Source organism: Lineus longissimus, chromosome 11, assembly GCF_910592395.1.
Source record: "Lineus longissimus chromosome 11, tnLinLong1.2, whole genome shotgun sequence".
In the NCBI taxonomy this organism is placed as follows: Eukaryota; Metazoa; Nemertea; class Pilidiophora; order Heteronemertea; family Lineidae; genus Lineus; species Lineus longissimus.
This window is the reverse complement of record NC_088318.1, coordinates 2,685,738-2,702,652: the sequence shown is the minus strand read 5'-3', so window position 1 is coordinate 2,702,652 and position 16,915 is coordinate 2,685,738. Positions and strand designations below refer to the sequence as shown.

The 16,915-nt window shown below is 42.2% G+C and overlaps 2 protein-coding genes across 5 annotated transcripts in view; one reads left to right on the top strand and one right to left on the bottom strand.

Moving 5' to 3' along the window:
• LOC135496125 (E3 ubiquitin-protein ligase rnf213-alpha-like) overlaps positions 1-8,419 on the top strand; it is a 52,848-nt gene extending 44,429 nt beyond the window's left edge. For both annotated transcript variants that reach the window (XM_064785262.1, XM_064785263.1), the window contains exons 72-83: positions 384-555; positions 1,042-1,136; positions 1,542-1,599; positions 1,870-2,063; positions 2,429-2,567; positions 2,833-2,916; positions 3,217-3,397; positions 3,746-4,037; positions 4,394-4,585; positions 5,059-5,148; positions 5,506-5,696; positions 5,972-8,419. In XM_064785262.1, the coding sequence (XP_064641332.1) occupies positions 384-555; positions 1,042-1,136; positions 1,542-1,599; positions 1,870-2,063; positions 2,429-2,567; positions 2,833-2,916; positions 3,217-3,397; positions 3,746-4,037; positions 4,394-4,585; positions 5,059-5,148; positions 5,506-5,696; positions 5,972-6,137 (1,854 nt within the window). In that variant the 3' untranslated portion in view covers positions 6,138-8,419. The remainder of the gene's footprint in view (positions 1-383; positions 556-1,041; positions 1,137-1,541; positions 1,600-1,869; positions 2,064-2,428; positions 2,568-2,832; positions 2,917-3,216; positions 3,398-3,745; positions 4,038-4,393; positions 4,586-5,058; positions 5,149-5,505; positions 5,697-5,971) is intronic.
• An 89-nt stretch (positions 8,420-8,508) lies between these two features.
• The window catches only part of LOC135496128 (H(+)/Cl(-) exchange transporter 7-like), a 40,852-nt gene continuing 32,445 nt past the window's right edge, over positions 8,509-16,915 (bottom strand). For all 3 annotated transcript variants that reach the window (XM_064785270.1, XM_064785268.1, XM_064785269.1), the window contains 14 exons: positions 16,459-16,542; positions 16,015-16,108; positions 15,319-15,383; positions 14,913-15,023; positions 13,973-14,027; positions 13,483-13,691; positions 12,866-12,959; positions 12,114-12,283; positions 11,634-11,810; positions 11,267-11,352; positions 10,671-10,794; positions 10,268-10,432; positions 9,838-9,921; positions 8,509-9,419 (listed from right to left, as the gene is read on the bottom strand). In XM_064785270.1, the coding sequence (XP_064641340.1) occupies positions 9,240-9,419; positions 9,838-9,921; positions 10,268-10,432; positions 10,671-10,794; positions 11,267-11,352; positions 11,634-11,810; positions 12,114-12,283; positions 12,866-12,959; positions 13,483-13,691; positions 13,973-14,027; positions 14,913-15,023; positions 15,319-15,383; positions 16,015-16,108; positions 16,459-16,542 (1,698 nt within the window). In that variant the 3' untranslated portion in view covers positions 8,509-9,239. The remainder of the gene's footprint in view (positions 9,420-9,837; positions 9,922-10,267; positions 10,433-10,670; positions 10,795-11,266; positions 11,353-11,633; positions 11,811-12,113; positions 12,284-12,865; positions 12,960-13,482; positions 13,692-13,972; positions 14,028-14,912; positions 15,024-15,318; positions 15,384-16,014; positions 16,109-16,458; positions 16,543-16,915) is intronic.

Genomic DNA, 16,915 nt, shown 5'->3' with positions numbered 1-16,915 from the left:
GAATCAAGGAATCAGAAAAGGGAGAGCACCGTTGAGAAAAGCAGGTACCCAGAGGGTATTTATGGTGCATTTACCAAAATTCCTGGTTAAATTCAGAATACTTTCCCAAATATTGGGGGAGGGGGCTTGCTCCCGATGCCCCATCCCCTTGTCAAATCAAATACTAGCATAAGAATGACCAGATGGTAGAATTGCCAGATTGTGTTAGGAACACTTAATAAATGGCAAATATTTTGCCAGATTTATTTCCATCGGCACCAAATTTTCCAGTTTTTTAATTCGCTTACGATTGTGTCAGTATTACACACAACAAACAGGATAATTGACAAGATGTTGAAGTTGTTGCTCTCGGCACCAAATTTTCGATTGCATCTTCACTACAGGGTGTCACTGCACTCATCCAGCCACCGATCCCAGCTGACCAGGTGCGAAGATTCCTCCTTGATCACATCCGCCACGACATCCAAGTCCTTGGCCGAGCCATCAACAAGTCCCCCGACGACTGTCTGACGCTCGTGACCATCCTGATTGAAACATTCATGGAGAATAAGAACAGTTAGTGTTGGAGGAGTTTTTAATTGACACCTCTTGCATCTAGGGTTAAGTCCTGGGTTGGAGAGATAACTTCAACAAGGTTTATGGAATATCCCCTGATAAGAAATCTGGTAAAATAACACCATTTGAGATGATCAGGGTTGAGGCTGAGGTTAAGGTTACAACCGAATTTCACTCCACCAGACCTAAAAATTCTGTGCTGTCATTGGCAGCTTTCAATTCTCTCATTTCCATACTGACCAGAGTTGCGGTGAAGTGGCCAAACTTCGCCAGGGAGTGAGGTCAGTGCCGTTTATGTTGACATCATGACTGCCGTAATATCGAAAATATCAAAGACACACCAGAGGTCGGCCGTTTTGTTTCCCACAGCAATGCTGCACCACTGGGAGAGCTGAAGGAAGCAAATTGGGGCTTTTATAGTTCCATTTGGGTTCATGTTTGCAAAAATTACGCAGAAGTTGTTCTGAATTGGTTTTCTTCTTGTAGGTGATGCGCACGTCAACGCTGATCTAACCACTAAAGAGGCACGTGCTGCCTGGGAGAAAGCTTTCACCGAGGCCTATGTCAACCCACTTCTAAATGTAAGTGAGTCGTGATACGAGGGCAGAAGGAGGTCTCTCTAGTCTAGATGCGTGGGGTGTGGAAGATCAGTGACAGTCCTAACTTACTTACTAAGGCCTCCTCAGTACCGAAAAACAGCACGCAAGGCATCCACTCGGGCCCGCCATCCAATTCTGGGCCAGTTTAGAGATGGTTCCCAAGGTCTTTCCTTAAAACTTTATTCGTAAAAGATTTCACCAAGTTCTTCATCAAGGTTGGGGGAGGGGGATTCTTTGTGCCAACTGCTGCCCCCCTGCCCTTTCTGAACCAAAACTTTAACTCGTTTCTATTCCCTAAGTGCCCACCAGTGGCAGTTTATTCCAAACTTGTCACATGAAGTGTATATGTATAAGATCCTATAATTTTCAGTATGCCTTCATTTTCAGGATTTAGATGCCATCCTGAACAGAGCAAACGCCGCGCTGGTGAATGACGAACGTTTGAGTGAGTAGTCCTAGTCATTCTTTGAAGGCATTTCTTCTTCAGAAGAACACTATACGGCATGGATGAGGTGTTGTAAGGCATTAAAATAACCACTTTGTAGAGCCCTTTTCTTCCCTGTGTTTATTTTTGGGTGGGAGTGCATATTAGCACAGTGTTACATAGGGCTGGAGGTGTTAACTTGGCTGATTTTGCATTGTAACTTTACTGTCGGAAGAAATGTTCCAACAACTAGGTAACACTTTGATTGAGAGCCGTTCAACCCCGTTTCAGGTAACAACCCGCTGATCAAGATCGTACACGAGGTAATCAGCCTCGGGGACCAGGTTGATATCAGCCAGATCCATGACTGTCATCTGATGTGGCAGTTCCGCAGCCGTGTCACGGTGGAGCACCTGACACAACTGATGAATGAGCATGCGGGCGATAAATGCCCTGCTGAGACCCTGAAGCTGTTCATTCGTGAGGTAAATATCGGCTAAAGATTCATGCAGTTTGACTCAAGAGGTCAAAGTAACTTATCTGTTTCAATGAAAGATTCAAGAGGAAAACTAACACCCAGTGGTGGCAAGTAATAATGGGTACAACCAAGGCAGACGATATCAGCTGGCTGGAGAGGGAAACGGATGTGGCCATTTTCTGACTGAGTCTTGGACATTTCTGCATCAACCAACACCTGAGAAGGCTGGGCCTGCTCAATGCTGATATCTATAAGTGTGGTTTTGGGTGTAAGGTTTCTGTCCATCAGTTCTTCGGCCGAATGATTTTGTTCAGTGGATTGTTTAAACTTTACTCGGATGAAAATGATTATTTGCAAATCTTTTTCTTCAAGGAACCCCACCTGCGTCTGTTGTCACGGTTACCTGACATCATCCGGCTCCAGCAGCTGTTAATCCAGCATTACCAGCGTCGTATCACCCAGGCTGAGGCCAGGACCATAACGATCAAGGAACTGCTCCACTCACTCACTCGTAAGTCATATTTTTCTACTTGAGAAACTTTGATAAAATGAAAACATATTTCAATTTTCTGACAAGTGCTGTCCTTAATAGAGAGGTGTCCTGATAACAGAGCTGAGGTCAAATCACACAGAGTGGATCCATTTCGGACCAAAATCACTGTCCCTAAGAAGATGGTGTACTGCTAAGAGTGGTGTCCTCGTGGGGAGGGTCCACTGACTCAGCCAGTTGTGTTTCAAAACAGATTTCTTAACAAGGTTACTCCAATCCGTTGCAGAACAACAGCGAGGTGAATGGCTACATCTCTTGGAAGTCTTCACCAGTGTTTGGAAGAATGTCAAAGATAAGCTTGTCAATTACAGTAAGTGTTATATCTGATTACTGGTACATGGTCAGTTTGTGATAATGACCAATCCAATGATTACAAGTATTCCATTCCCTCAAATGGACCACTATCACAGACACCATAAAACTGTTCAGAGAAAACCCTCAGATTTTGAGGCATTGTTCGAGGAAAAAAGGTCCCCCAGAAGTCAAACAAAAACGTGCTTTTGACCATGATGTTGGCCTTAAAAATTTCAAAAAGTGTGATATTGCCCCCCCCCCGAGAGATTACACCCCTTTTCATCACTCAAAAGTTTAACCATTTCTTCTCTTTCAGGTGCAAGTGGCTACACCCTCCCTGAAGAGATGTGTAACATGACGGTCAACCCCAACACCCCCATCGCCATGCTGATTCCAAGCTCCAGGGGCCTGGGTCTGTGCTCCATGATGCTGGTCGAGTACCTCACCAGGAGACAGAACGACTTCATCATGGCGTATTGTCGACACAGAAACAAAGAGTAGGTTAAAACATGGACAAAGTAAAGTTGAAGTTTGTTTATTGTGGTGTCGCCCGTACGTCATGGGCCAGACAGAATAGGCTTATGAAGCACTCTTTACTTCCAAACTCAGATCAATAATGCCAGGCCCCTGGTGAGGAGGCAGTCTGTTCCCTATATTCAACTGGCAGCTAACCAACCTGCCGCATCATCGGTGGGGCCGAAACCTTTCTTTTGACTTTTCTTTTGTTAGTAAATGTAGTTCTGCTTGGAGATCCTTTAGTTTAAATGTCGAGAGCATCATGCTGAAACTGATTGGGAGTGTATCAGAAGCAATGAATCTATACCAATGCAATCTTCTCATTCCAGCTCCAGAGAGCTCCCCAAGTTTGGTGTGACAGAAGCTACAGCCGCTCACCTGATCTACTACGACCCTGAGAAGGACCTCCTCCCCATGGTCCTCGCCCACTGTAACTACTCCCTCGAGGTCGGCAAGGGCACTGTCATCAGTTACGACTTCGTTCGCCTGGAGCGCGAGCTGGAGGAGAGACTGCTACGTGGCAAGCCCAAGCTTGTGTTCGATGTGGCACCCATGGTGTTCAAGACCGAGTATCGAAACGCGAGGGTCATATTTGGTGCGTTGAGAGACACCATAAGCCAGGTAAGAGATGTCTCGGATTCATGGCTGGCTCTGCTAATGAACCAGACCTCCAAAATTCCTCTCTGCTCTGATCTCCAGAACTTCCTTTCGATGGATGTGCCATGAGGCCTTGTGTAAAGTCTCTGTATTCTCAGTGGTTGGTTAGTCAAGCTTTGCCTGTCAGAAGTATAGTCAAGGTTGATATCTATCTGAAGTTCTGTATAACAAAAGGCATCTGGACAGTTTGCAGCAGGCTGAGGCTCTCCACATTCTTGCCAGTTTAAACCTTTTGCCTATTTCAAAGCCTTTCAATATGATGTTCTCCATAACAACCCATCAAATCACCTTCCCAATAACATCTTTCCAAATATTTTCAGGAGCCAATGAGTCATGCAGTCAAGGCGGAGATTCTGCGAGAGAACCGCGTCTTCCAAGATCTCTGTGAAACGATTGCCAGCCTGGACATCACGATCGCCTGGCTACGCGACATCAAGCTCGAACCTGAAACTAAGCTTGTCACGTTCATGCACAATACGCTTGAAATGGACAAGGAGATTCTCTCACCGCAGGTCTGTTTAACCTCTTGCTCTTGTTTTCAGAAGTCTTCAAATAAAGTTTAAAGTTAAAAAAGATCTGACTTGAAACTTTCCCTCGGTATATCCTGAAAGTTTTCAGCAGACCGCAGCTGTTAAATCAGTAGCGGGACTGGCACCTGAGCATTTCTGACTGGTACCTATTTACATAAACACGTGATTCAGGAAAGGCAAATCAGACAAAGGGACCTGCCTAGCACCTCACACCGACTGTGGGGCTCAAACTGCGGACCTCTTGACCACTATCCAATAGCACAAGCTGCAAGTCTTATGGTTTCGCAATCGTAATTTTGCCTCCTTTGTTGTTTTCGGGTTTGAAAACCGACCTTGTCAATGAGCGCTGAATTGGCACGGTGCGACTTCACCCCCAGCAGATTCGTCTAACTACTACACCCAACCGAAGCCTTCCTTATTAATCGGTCATATTCTACCAATCTCCTCCATTACAGATCCAGCAGCATTGTTCACTGATGCATGTCCAGTCCTTGTGGCTCTTACTCACCATGGAGCGATCCAAACAGCTCAAGTACTTCAACCAGGTAAGGCACCATTTGTTAGAATGCTGTCCATCAAAACGCTCCTTAGGTTGGATGATTGTTACTGCAAAAAGAGTAGCATTTGTCCAAAATTAACTGTTTCAAGACTTTGGATGCCGAAGAATTGTAGTCATTTCTCTATCTGTGCATCCGAACTTGAACAATCTGGACCCTGATATCCTGAAGTGCAACTAGAGTTCAAATTGTTTCAGAGACTGGCTACCCTGAAACTCATCCAAACAGAATATGCCTTAAATTCTCGGCCAAATTTAGTTGTTTCGTAGGTTTACTAAACATTCGAAGCTGCTCTCCACCTTGCTTCTGGGCACCGCGTAATCTTGTTTATTTCCGTTCAACCAGGATGCATTTGAAGACGTCTCCGAGGATTATCATGAACCATTAGAAGGCGAGGCCACCTTCGCCATCGAACAAGCCTTGCAGCACCTGAACATTGACAGGTTTGTGTCGGAACTCTACGAGTGCATTCTACTGAACATCAACCTCCAACGAACACCCAATGATGAAGATTTCCAGGACAATACCGAGTACATGTGAGTATCGACAATTGTGCAGGCTCTGATGTAGGTTTTTCTGTTGGGAATCCCCGAGAAGGTGATATTCTTCATTTTACCAACAAGGTTATTCAGCAAAAACTTTTTTATCAGTGCTTCAAGAAATCTCTATTCCTCTTTGTCAATGATCCTCAAAATGAGGCTGTAGAAGGGGTACCAGCTGTCTCCTAGGCTGTGACTAGTTTTGCCGTGGACGGTGACAAAGGTGAGTAATCGTGAAATTGTAACTGAGTGATACGTGTGTTCCTTTTCAGCCTTGCCGATGTGATGACCGTATACATCAGCTCGAAAGACGGCACAGAGATTCTGGCATTGACGAACGGCGTCTTCCCCAAAGAGGTCAAGGTCAAACATGCTGTGGCCGTCTGGACGGAGGCCATCAAGGTGCAGCGCAAGGAAGAAAAAAACAGACGACATTAGATTCGTTCTTTCATTGCATTCTAAATCCATTGACTTAATTCGAGTGTTGCACTCAGAATCACACAGGAACAAAAAGAGATATTGGATCATTATGGAAAGTATCCAATTTATGTGATTGATAGATATCAATCCTGTGAAAGTTGAGAAAATGCTTAGCTGATGGAACGGGTGAGGTCAAAGTCAAGTGATAGTTCAGTGTTAGATGTTGAATTTTTTATTTTGGAGGTGAAACTTGGCAATTTCAATTGTTCAAACTGTCAATGAATACAGTGCCTTTGACACTAACAATACAGAACTTGACTTTGACCCCTCTCAGATTGTTGGAGAGAGGTCTACTTCACGAACTTCTCAGCTTAGTCTCTTGAGTGTCAAAGTGTTATAGTATCCAAAATTATAAACTGTTGGAAAAAAATGCCATATTGCCATGCTTTTTGTTTTCACGTACTTATAGACTGTGAGAAAATGATTGCTGACATGTCAGAACAAACTACTCAGTCCTGACCTGTTCAGCCACTAATTGGGCCTTGATTGAGCAGTTTGTACTGCCAGATTTTTGGCACGTTCTCAAATATAATATTCCAGACAGCATCATTAGAATTTCTCATGTATAAGAAGTCGTTCTGTGTCAAATGAATTTGATTGTGATTCTCCCCATTGGTGGAGGACTTTTTTTGTGTTCCCTCATTATGCTGAACTTAACTCTGTTGGTGTGATTGTGTATTTTTGATTGAGTCTGACACCATATTGTACTCTATTCTTCTATGTCACAGTAGGCTGATGTTATTGTTTTGCTTGCAATTATAAGCTTGTATTTCAGTCAATGTGCTCAATGTGCTGTGAACTTTTTGAATTATTTTCTCTTATATGATCATTATCATCTGATATAATATGTGTTCATCTTAGCAGCTGTATAATCACACATGTATACAATAGGAAGATGATAATGTGCTCAATGTGCTGTGAAGTTGCTGCTTTGAATTATTTTCTCTTATATGATCATTATCATCTGATATAATATGTATGATCATTATCATCTGATATAATATGTGTTCATCTTAACAGCTGTATAATCACACATGTATACAATAGGAAGATGTCAATGTGCTCAATGTGCTGTGAAGTTGCTGCTTTGAATTATTTTCTCTTATATGATCATTATCATCTGATATAATATGTGTTCATCTTAACAGCTGTATAATCACACAGGTATACAATTGGAAGATGATAATGTGATCTCCTGAATATAGGACTGACTAGAATGATCATGCAACTTATCTCCGACTTCACACGGATTTGCATTTTCGTCATTTGGTCCTGGTGTTCATAGATATTGACACGGCCTAATGTGATTGATTCAAATTGAGAGGTGCTACTTTAGGCCGGGACTGTTTGGTTGTTTTCCGCCATTTAAAAAAATTGCGGGGCAGCAATGTTTTCACAAATATTTCGGGTTTTTCAGTGGAGGGGTATTGGCCAGGATTTGGGATAAACCCAGTGGCTGTGTTTGTGCAATTTTGGTTATTTTTGCATTTGATGGTCAAGTTGCAAAAAATGTTGATTGGTGTACCTCCAGAAGATACTGATAAGAATTGAAACAGATGTAAATAGAACATAAATATAATTCATTTTGAGGTTCAAAAAGCCATATTGCTGAGAAGAAGAGCTGGCAAAACCAGTCAGGAAAAAAGTGAACCACCCTTTTTGCATATGGGTAAAAGTTTATTATAATAAGACTGGTGTTGTAAGCAGAGGTTAGAAAACCGAAAAATTAGTCGCACTGTATAAGAAATTTTGTAAGAGAACTTTAAATGCATGTTAACTGTTCTTCATAGGACAAAGATTTCATTGTATCCCATTTGCAGTAGTGCAGCGGGATCTGTAATATTTATGTCTCTGCTTTGCGAATCCTTTATAACCAAATTTGATTTCTTCATTCAAAACTATTAAGTCTAACATACATAACGATGCCTTGCTGTAATTTTGTAATCGTTATTAAAGTCCAATATCATAATTTACTGTGTTGCTGTTCTTTTGTCCTGTTGAGTCTCCTTGGTAGAAAGCGGTGGTCTGGGCTTTCTGTCCTCCAACGATGAGAAAAAGGAACAGACGTTTAAAATACAATTGATAGGCAACGATTCCACACAGAGGGGGTTAATTTTGAGAGAAAAAAGGTATATCCTTCTCATAAGGCAGAAATTTGGATAATGTATGCACAGAAATGCAACTTCACGCAGCCATTTTTATTCTGTGACGTCATAGAATAATGCCATACAATAGTAAAAATTATCACATGGTCACATGGTACGGAATACCATGCTCCGATTGGTTCACATATTAATGAGGTTTGTAAAAACCAAGGATTAATGCATACTTGATATAACTAACTAACCCTCAAAGAAACGGGATTTTATTCTAATGATAAATATAACATAACCATTTATACTTCACAAACTTTCAGCTAAGGGCGACTTTTCCGATGAAGTCAGTCCTAACCATGCTATACACATATCACAGGTTTCCCTCCTGCTTGCTGCTCATGTGACATATTCGATATTAACATATTTACAATTTACAAAAGCACATATACAAATCATAACAATGCTAGTAGAAAAGTCCTCGTATTAAAAAACAAACAGATTTTGGAAAAGGGAATATCATACGCTCCATGCCACCCTACCCAAACCAATAACACACACTGTAGATAATAGAGTAGAGTCACAATGGGGTTTAAGGTGAAAATCACAGATCTAGATTTACCCTCCAAGTCCAGTCATTCCTGAAAGTGCACTTTGATTATGAATTGCATAACACTGTCTTCATTATCATTCAGTCTGATCATTTTAGGCTTCGTGGCCCATTTTCAGATTGTTGCAATTAGATTTAGTTAACTTCAAGTTACACATTTACTCCCTATGTTAGATTCTTAACCTGCCCTGGCACGGACACTCGTTCAGGTGCAGAGAATCTTTGAGATTCTGATACTGCCCCCTATGTATGAGACCATGAACTGAGCACTGCACACTGCTCCTCTTCCCCAATGATCCATGGCAGCCTTTTTGAAATGACCACCAGACAACTAAAATCCCTGTTTTCGTGAAGAAGCTAGGAGTCGATGATATCTAATTTGTCAACTTCTAGTCCAAGACGGCGCGTGATCTGCCGATAACGTGCCAAGTCTTTCCGACTGACGATTCCGACGACTTCGTTGTCTTCATCCACAACCACTAGGTGGCGTAGGCCTAGACCTCTGAACAGCTTGAATATTCTTGGTAGCGAAACGTTCTGGAACAAGAAGATTTTTATAGGAGTCAATTATTTCATTATCATCTGTAGGGCTCAAAAATTAAACTGAGGACTCCTTCTGAAGAATTTAAACACATATTGTAAGCTGGTCTTGTCATATCAATATTTTCAATGAAGATATAGAGAAGTGTGCACTCCACAATCACATTCTACAGGTGCAGATCCAAGGGAGGGGTGAACCAGATGCCACAAAAAGCTTTGAAATTGACCATGAACTTTTGGAACACATCAGTCATTTCGAAGAGAAATGCAGTGCTCCGGGATCCGCCCCTGACATTTGTCCTATTTTGCTTACAGAATCCACCATCCTCTCAGTTGGACAAAGAGGGAATTGCATTGGAATTGATTACATTTGCCTGTAGGCTACTTTCAGGTGTGAGAAATGTTCAGTCATTACCTGTCTGGCCGTGTAAGGCACAGGATTCATATATGGTGTCAAATCAATTGTGTAGTCACGTTCCTCCTCTTTTATAGTGATATCCTGAAAGAGCGGAATAGAAACGAGATCATCAAGCTGAAGACTTGGAGATTTCCCATACCTCCTCCCTCTCTCTCGCGGCTGTCTTTCCCTGTTGAGCCAAAGCCCATGCATCACTACCGACAAAGTTTGTCAGCTTTCTGAGTTCAGATTTTCATGACCGTTTTATCCTTCTGTCGTGCATCTAAGAGTGGTTGTTTGTACCCGATGGCCAGCTTCAGTGGGCACAGGCGTGGTCAAACCCTGAAGCAACAAAACATGGCGGGCCAGCCTGAAAGTCTGTGTAGAAGAGCAGTCTCGCTTAGCCGTGTCTCTCGGCACTTGCATGGACAACAGTAATTCAACTTACGCTAAGTTTTGTGTGTCTGGGATAATCGTCCCTGAAGTTCTGTGGCTTCAACTCCTTCTTGAGGAAGCATTCACCCTCGTGATTAGTGAACGCTCTTTTCTTGAGCAGGAAGGTCAGCTGTGAGCGCAGAATAAAACCTTTCAACTTCCCATAACTTTCATCACTCTGAAATTGAGAAATTCAAAAATCAGAAGAAAGATGGGATATAAACACAGTTAACCCCTTGGAGACGGCTGAATGTCTCTTGTTGCAATTAACCCCTTGCGGGCTGCTGAATGTCTGCTGTTGCAATATTCCGGTCATAGGTATCACTCTAGAATGGTAATCACTGCATCCTTTTCGATAATTCTTTCCAGTTTTAAATGTTTTATTGTTTTTAACCTGGCAAAACTGGACCACTTACTATATCTGACTGTATGACCTGTACAACGGGGAAACCATTATGTGTGACCTCCAACAGTGTATCGAGGATATTCCCCACCAACTCTGTCTCCTGGAATGCTACCACGGGCATACTCATGATTTTTCTGAAAGAGACGATTGAGGTCAGGAATGTACATTAAAGGGGGACTATATAGGCAGGAGTGTATAGTACCCCCAGGTATATGGGCACGGCTTAACCCTGAGGGAATTCCTTCATGGCCCAGTGGTTGGCGCGTTGGCCCCAGAGTGGAAGTTAAGCAACGTTGAGGATCGGTGACCGGCGCGTTCAATACAATGAGCTCGGGGGTCAAATTGGCAGTCTTAGGAGCACAAGAAGAACTGAAGTTGTTGTTTTCAGTAAAATCATATTCCTCGTACAAAGATGAATAGTTTGACGTACTCTGACTGAGGAGAGACCCCTATCCGCCACCTCTACTAACTTAATCTGTCCTACCTGGCTCATGCCAATTATAGTCTCACTTTAAATTCACTCTGGAAAGCTACGCCTGCCTGTGAACAGAAGTCTAGGACAGGTTGTCCTTGTCCGAATAAGACTGGTTGTGGTTGGATACTTACTCAGCAGTAATGTTTGAAGACAGCTCTGGTGGGTCCCATGGCAATATTGGAATACCCAACAGCTGAATATGCATATCATAAAGACCCTGAAATGACAACGTGGATGAATTTGAAAAAAATCTAACTTCCTAGACAAATAATGACAGTAACGATGACAAAAGGCCAGATTTACAGATAGGTCAGTTGATAATGAAGATATTATGTTTTCTCTGTCCCTTTTTGGGAAGTAAATATGAACCCACACTTTGTTGTTTAACAAAATTACTACGGTTTACGCTACAGTAGAAGAACATGGGTTAGCTGGTTTGAATTTGTTCCCAAACTCGAGAGGATTATAAAAACTCTAGACAACTGAGAATTAACTTACCTGATTGAAGAAATCACCAGTCCATTTAGCTATAATGAGCACCATCATAATAGGAAGGCCGAATCGAATGTCTCCGGTACACTCGACCAAGATCACAGTCAGGGAGATCGTCATACGGACTATTCCACCAAGCTGACACGCCGCTCCAATCAACGCATATTTACCAATATTATGGGACTGAAATAACAAAATGAAATTTCAGGAAGGCCAGTGGGGCATTCTAGTTGGGGAAAAGGGCAGGGCCAAGTTTTGTAAGTCTTGGCATTCAAGGCTTGAGATCGTATATCCCTTCTGTGATCTCTCAATCAAGATGTCTTATGTTGGTGTAAGATGGTTTTATTCTGATTATCATTCTGCTAAAAAAAGTTGTGAGATATATCCTGGGGAACATTTGAATTCCATTTGCGACTTTCTCAGACTTTGGCCTGATGAGACCATGGCAAAACCTAGAATGGTCAATGAAGGGCGTTGGTTACTCACCATGGATGGGAATGCACTCGTGATACCAATCCCTACAAGTCGCCCCCAAGTGGCTCCTATCAAGAGAGACGGAATGAAGATGCCGCTGGATACAGACAGGCCATACGTCCACATGGCCAACAAATAGTACAGGATCATGAAGATGGAGAGGGTTAATACACTGTAAGCTTCTGAAATGTCAAGATGAGATGGTTCAGGGGAAACAGACAATATCTTATAAATATGCATGCATGTCAATTTCCACTGACTAAGCAGCTAATGTGTAACAATGTGGTTTATTGACTGACTTCATCTCACCCAGCTAGTGCTGACATATGCACAAGACCTCAGGCAAGTTACTTTTCCATCATTTAGTCTTGTCCTTTGATTGAGAGGTAAAATCAAGAGGCCTTGTCCCTGGTGTCTATGCCAGGGCAGGAAACAGCGCTTTTTCATTTGAGAAGCATAGAGTAGCTTGTGATGTACTCCTGAATCCTGCCTAATGGCAAAGACCACAAAGACACTGGGTTGGCCAAAAACCCAAAATGCCTACTGTAGTTGCATTTGACAAATGTTCATGACGGAAAGTGCAGAGAGAGAGAGGGAAACTGGTCTCAATCGGTGTGGAGAAAGTAACTGGTCTGATATGAAAGAGACAGAGAAAGTAACTGGTCTGATACAAAAGAGACAGAGAAAGTAACTGGTCTGATACAAAGAGACAGAGAAAGTAACTGGTCTGATACAAAAGAGACGGAGAAAATCTAAAGCTATACCTGGAGGATCATGGAGCATGATTTTCAGACTTGATTCGGGAGATCTAAGGAGGAGTCTGGAAAGTGTGTTGTAGTGACCTTCAGGGCAGAACATCTGAAAGAGAGTCGGCAGACGGTAAGCAGAGTGGCATTGAGCTATGAGGAGTTTTAATCCATTGGACAAAACTCACATCAAATGCAGAACATTAACATTACTTGTTATCTTTTAAGATTGATCTTCTCTGTGAATGGGCGTGGAGTATAGAGTCGATAAACAGTTAAGTGCCTTACCCAAGGCCTATAACAGACTAGAAGTCCACAACCCACCCCTCCTCCCCCCTCTGTACTAGGAGACGTCATTCTCCAGGGAGTATTCCCCCTCCAAGGTGGGAAAAGGGCAATCACTGATCAGTTAGTTATACTCAACATACCTGTGTCTTGTGCTCATGTTCCGTTTTATTTTCATAGTGAGAAAGCTGACAGTCATTGATGGCGTATATATATATACTTCACCCTAACAATGGTTGACCAGCAGTCATTTTGGTTGAAATTTTCTCAAAGGAGGAACATTGCCAATGAATTGTCTCCCTTGTATTCACTTTGACCTCTCTAATATAGTATAGTTATACTCAACATACCTGTGTCTTATGCTCATGCTCCGTTTTATTTTCAAAGTGAGAAAGCTGACAGTCGTTGATGGCGTAAAGCAGGATGAAAGATACAATGGCGCTAACACCGGCTACCACCACAGCCTCGACGATCTTTAGCACGTTCTTGTTGATGAACCTCTTCCTGAAGACTGCTAACTGTATGTTAGCGTAGTTAAATAGCGCTCCAGTCAGACCGCCTGTAAGAAGAACACGAAATCTTCAACTTCAACCTAACAATGGTTGACCGGTAGTCATTTTGGTTGAAATTTTCTCAAAGGAGGAACATTGCCAATGAATTGTCTCCCTTGTATTCACTTTGACCTCCCTAATCAGCACACCTCTCTGTTAAGCATTTGTCAGTCCTGAGGGTGACCTTGATAGAGAGGTTCTACTGTATCATTATTAGCTTGTCGCAGACTTGCTAGGTGTCAATGCTACGACACAATTCAGTCACCCTGGTACTAAAATGTCAACTTACCAAAGATAGCCATGGCAAGAAATATTGGAAGTTCTATAATCTGATATGTGATGTTCTGAAAAGATTAACACAATAATATAATCACAGTTTCTTAAAAGATGATATCATCACAGTTTCTCAAAAGACGCTCCTTTTTTGGCTTTCCTGTTATAATACAGTATACAGTGTTATAATACAGTGTTATATACTGTGTTTTATACTGTGTTATAATACAGAATACAGTGTTATAACAGAGTGTTATATACTGTGTTATAATACAGAATTGTTTCCTTGTTTAGCATGGAGTGACAAAGATTATTCACTCCATGATACCCCAAACGTCACACATCATCGAGTCAGGTATCTGAAAGAACACCTGAAAGATCTCACAAGTAACTATGTGGTCCTGCAGTGGATCCCAACCAACTGCGGAAAAGCTTTGTTTTGCATCGATATGTCCCTGATGTGTGCAGTCAACGAAAACTTAGTTGTGTCAGTGACAATGGCAAAGACAAGTGGGAAAATGACAAACTACACATATGCGCAGAGTGGGGCAGATGACAATTGCTAGAGGCAACAACTGTCCAACCTGTGCAAGTTTGCCTGACAATGTCAGAGGAGTTGTCTGCAGATTTTGAAAAAAATTAACTTGACATCTTGTACCAAAGCTAACATGACAATAGTTAACATCACACCATCACAGAAATCATATATAAGATAGCTACCTCATCAGCATCACTGGTTGTCTATGGAGAAATTATATAAGCTGTCATTTATATCAAGTTCTCACATTCATGTGTCGTCTAATGAAGTTCAAGAAGAAGTTACTAGAGTTTATAAATGTCAACTTAGGCCTAGACAATGCTAGAGTTTGAAAGATATCGTCACAGTCAGTAGATCCCATTAAGAAGCCTTCCAAAGACGCTTCACTCTTTACTATAAAAATCATCATGTTACTTACTGGGAAGAGGCCAAAGCTTACGAGGCCAGGGTAGGTGAGGTCACCAGCATGTCCATTTATGGCACTCAGCAACACATTGACGGTAAACGTGGCAATCATGGATGACACCACCTGAAAGCAACAGTATGCGAAAATTGCAATTTCACCGAACCGCAAAATGAAACGGTGTCGAATATTTCACAGGTTCACACTAGATTCAAGACTGCTATGAGCTTGTCAGATGATGGCAGAGTTTCATCTTGATGAAATCGATGGGCATAATTGACATTCGTAGAAAGATATGATGCTGACCTACTCGACTACAGTGAAGGACACTTGGCTGTCAGACCTCTAGTTAAGACGAGCTCTTAAATACAATTCAGTCGTGTTTTGACAAAAATGCAAAGAATGGTCATAAGCAACTTACTATTCTCCAGGTTAAAGACTGATTCCAAAAGCTAGCACCTTCTTCTAAGCTAAACAACAGTCCACCTGAAAAAGGATCGAAAATCTTATCATCAATCATCAATCACCAATATTGGCAAAATTACTCCAGGGGTGAGGAACATGAAAAGAAAACCTCTTAGAAGTTCAGAATGTACAATTGAGGACTCCGTGATCCAGGGGTACGGTTATGAAAAGAAAACCTTTAGAAGTTCAGAATGTACCATCAAGGACTCCATGATCCAGGGGTAAGGTTATGAAAAGAAAACCTCTTAGAAGTTCAGAATGCACCATTGAGGACTCCATGATCCAGGGGTAAGGTTATGAAAAGAAAACCTCTTAGAAGTTCAGAATGTACAATCGAGGACTCCGTGATCCAGGGGTAAGGTTATGGAAAGAAAACCTTTAGAAGTTCAAAATGCATCATCACAGAAGACTCCAGGAGTAAGGTTATGACGAGAGTACTCCTAGAAGACTCCAGGAGTAAGGTTATGACGAGAGTACTCCTAGAAGACTCCAGGAGTATGGTTATGACGAGAGAACTCATAGAAGACTCCAGGAGTAAGGTTATGACGAGAGTACTCCTAGAAGACTCCAGGAGTAAGGTTATGATGATCGGAGTACTCCTAGAAGTTCAGAATGCATAATCAAGGACTTCTTAACCCCTGACTTCACTCACCTACAGGTGCACCAAAAGCTGCGGCTACTCCAGCTGCAGCGCCCCCAGATATAAAATCTCGTCGTTCATGATCTGTGCGGAAAAATTCAAATACCTGAAAGGGAAAGTTGTCAAAAGGTTAGGAAACAGAAAGGACATGGGGCCAACTGATGGAACATTGTCCAAAGAGTGGGTTTTCTACATACAAGAGCCTGGTGAGACCCAATGTGGCAACACTGGATGTACCAACAGAAACACTATTCCTGGTACTCCAGTCGGATGAGACTAAAAGCCGTGGCCCCTTGTACCTGTGCGTCTTAGACAGGGCAAGTAAAAGATCCCACATAGGTGAACAGAAGCCTTTAGTGGACTCCACACCACCGGGAAAAATCAGGTTTATGACAACAGCAATGATAGGATACGATAATCCAAATGCAAATTCTTGCTAATTTTGGGCCGACTTACTTTGAAGTCTACGTTACATAGCTTGCATCGACCTTGAGAGACACCACCCGCCACAATCGCCCCCGAGTGGATCATGGGACCTTCCTGAAACATATACAAGATCAGACTATGATTTCTGTCACAAGTCCTCAAAACATAGTATAATCTCATCTCTACACTAGTCTACTGATAATTCTCATGTATCTGATTATGCATGTCAGTGGTGTTCAATTATGGTAATGCCTCGATATCTCATAAATATCCTGACACCTTCGCTGAAGATGCAACCTTGGGAATAGCGCCAAAAATCATAAAAGACAATGACGTATGCATAACACTCAATGTCAAGGGAAAATTGTCCAAATGATATATAGAGTGGTTTCACATGACGTCATCATCTGCCATGCTGGAGGGACAGACAAAAGAAAGCAAGTCCAAATGACCATGACAGCATCTGATTCTGTTAAGTCCGGCATGA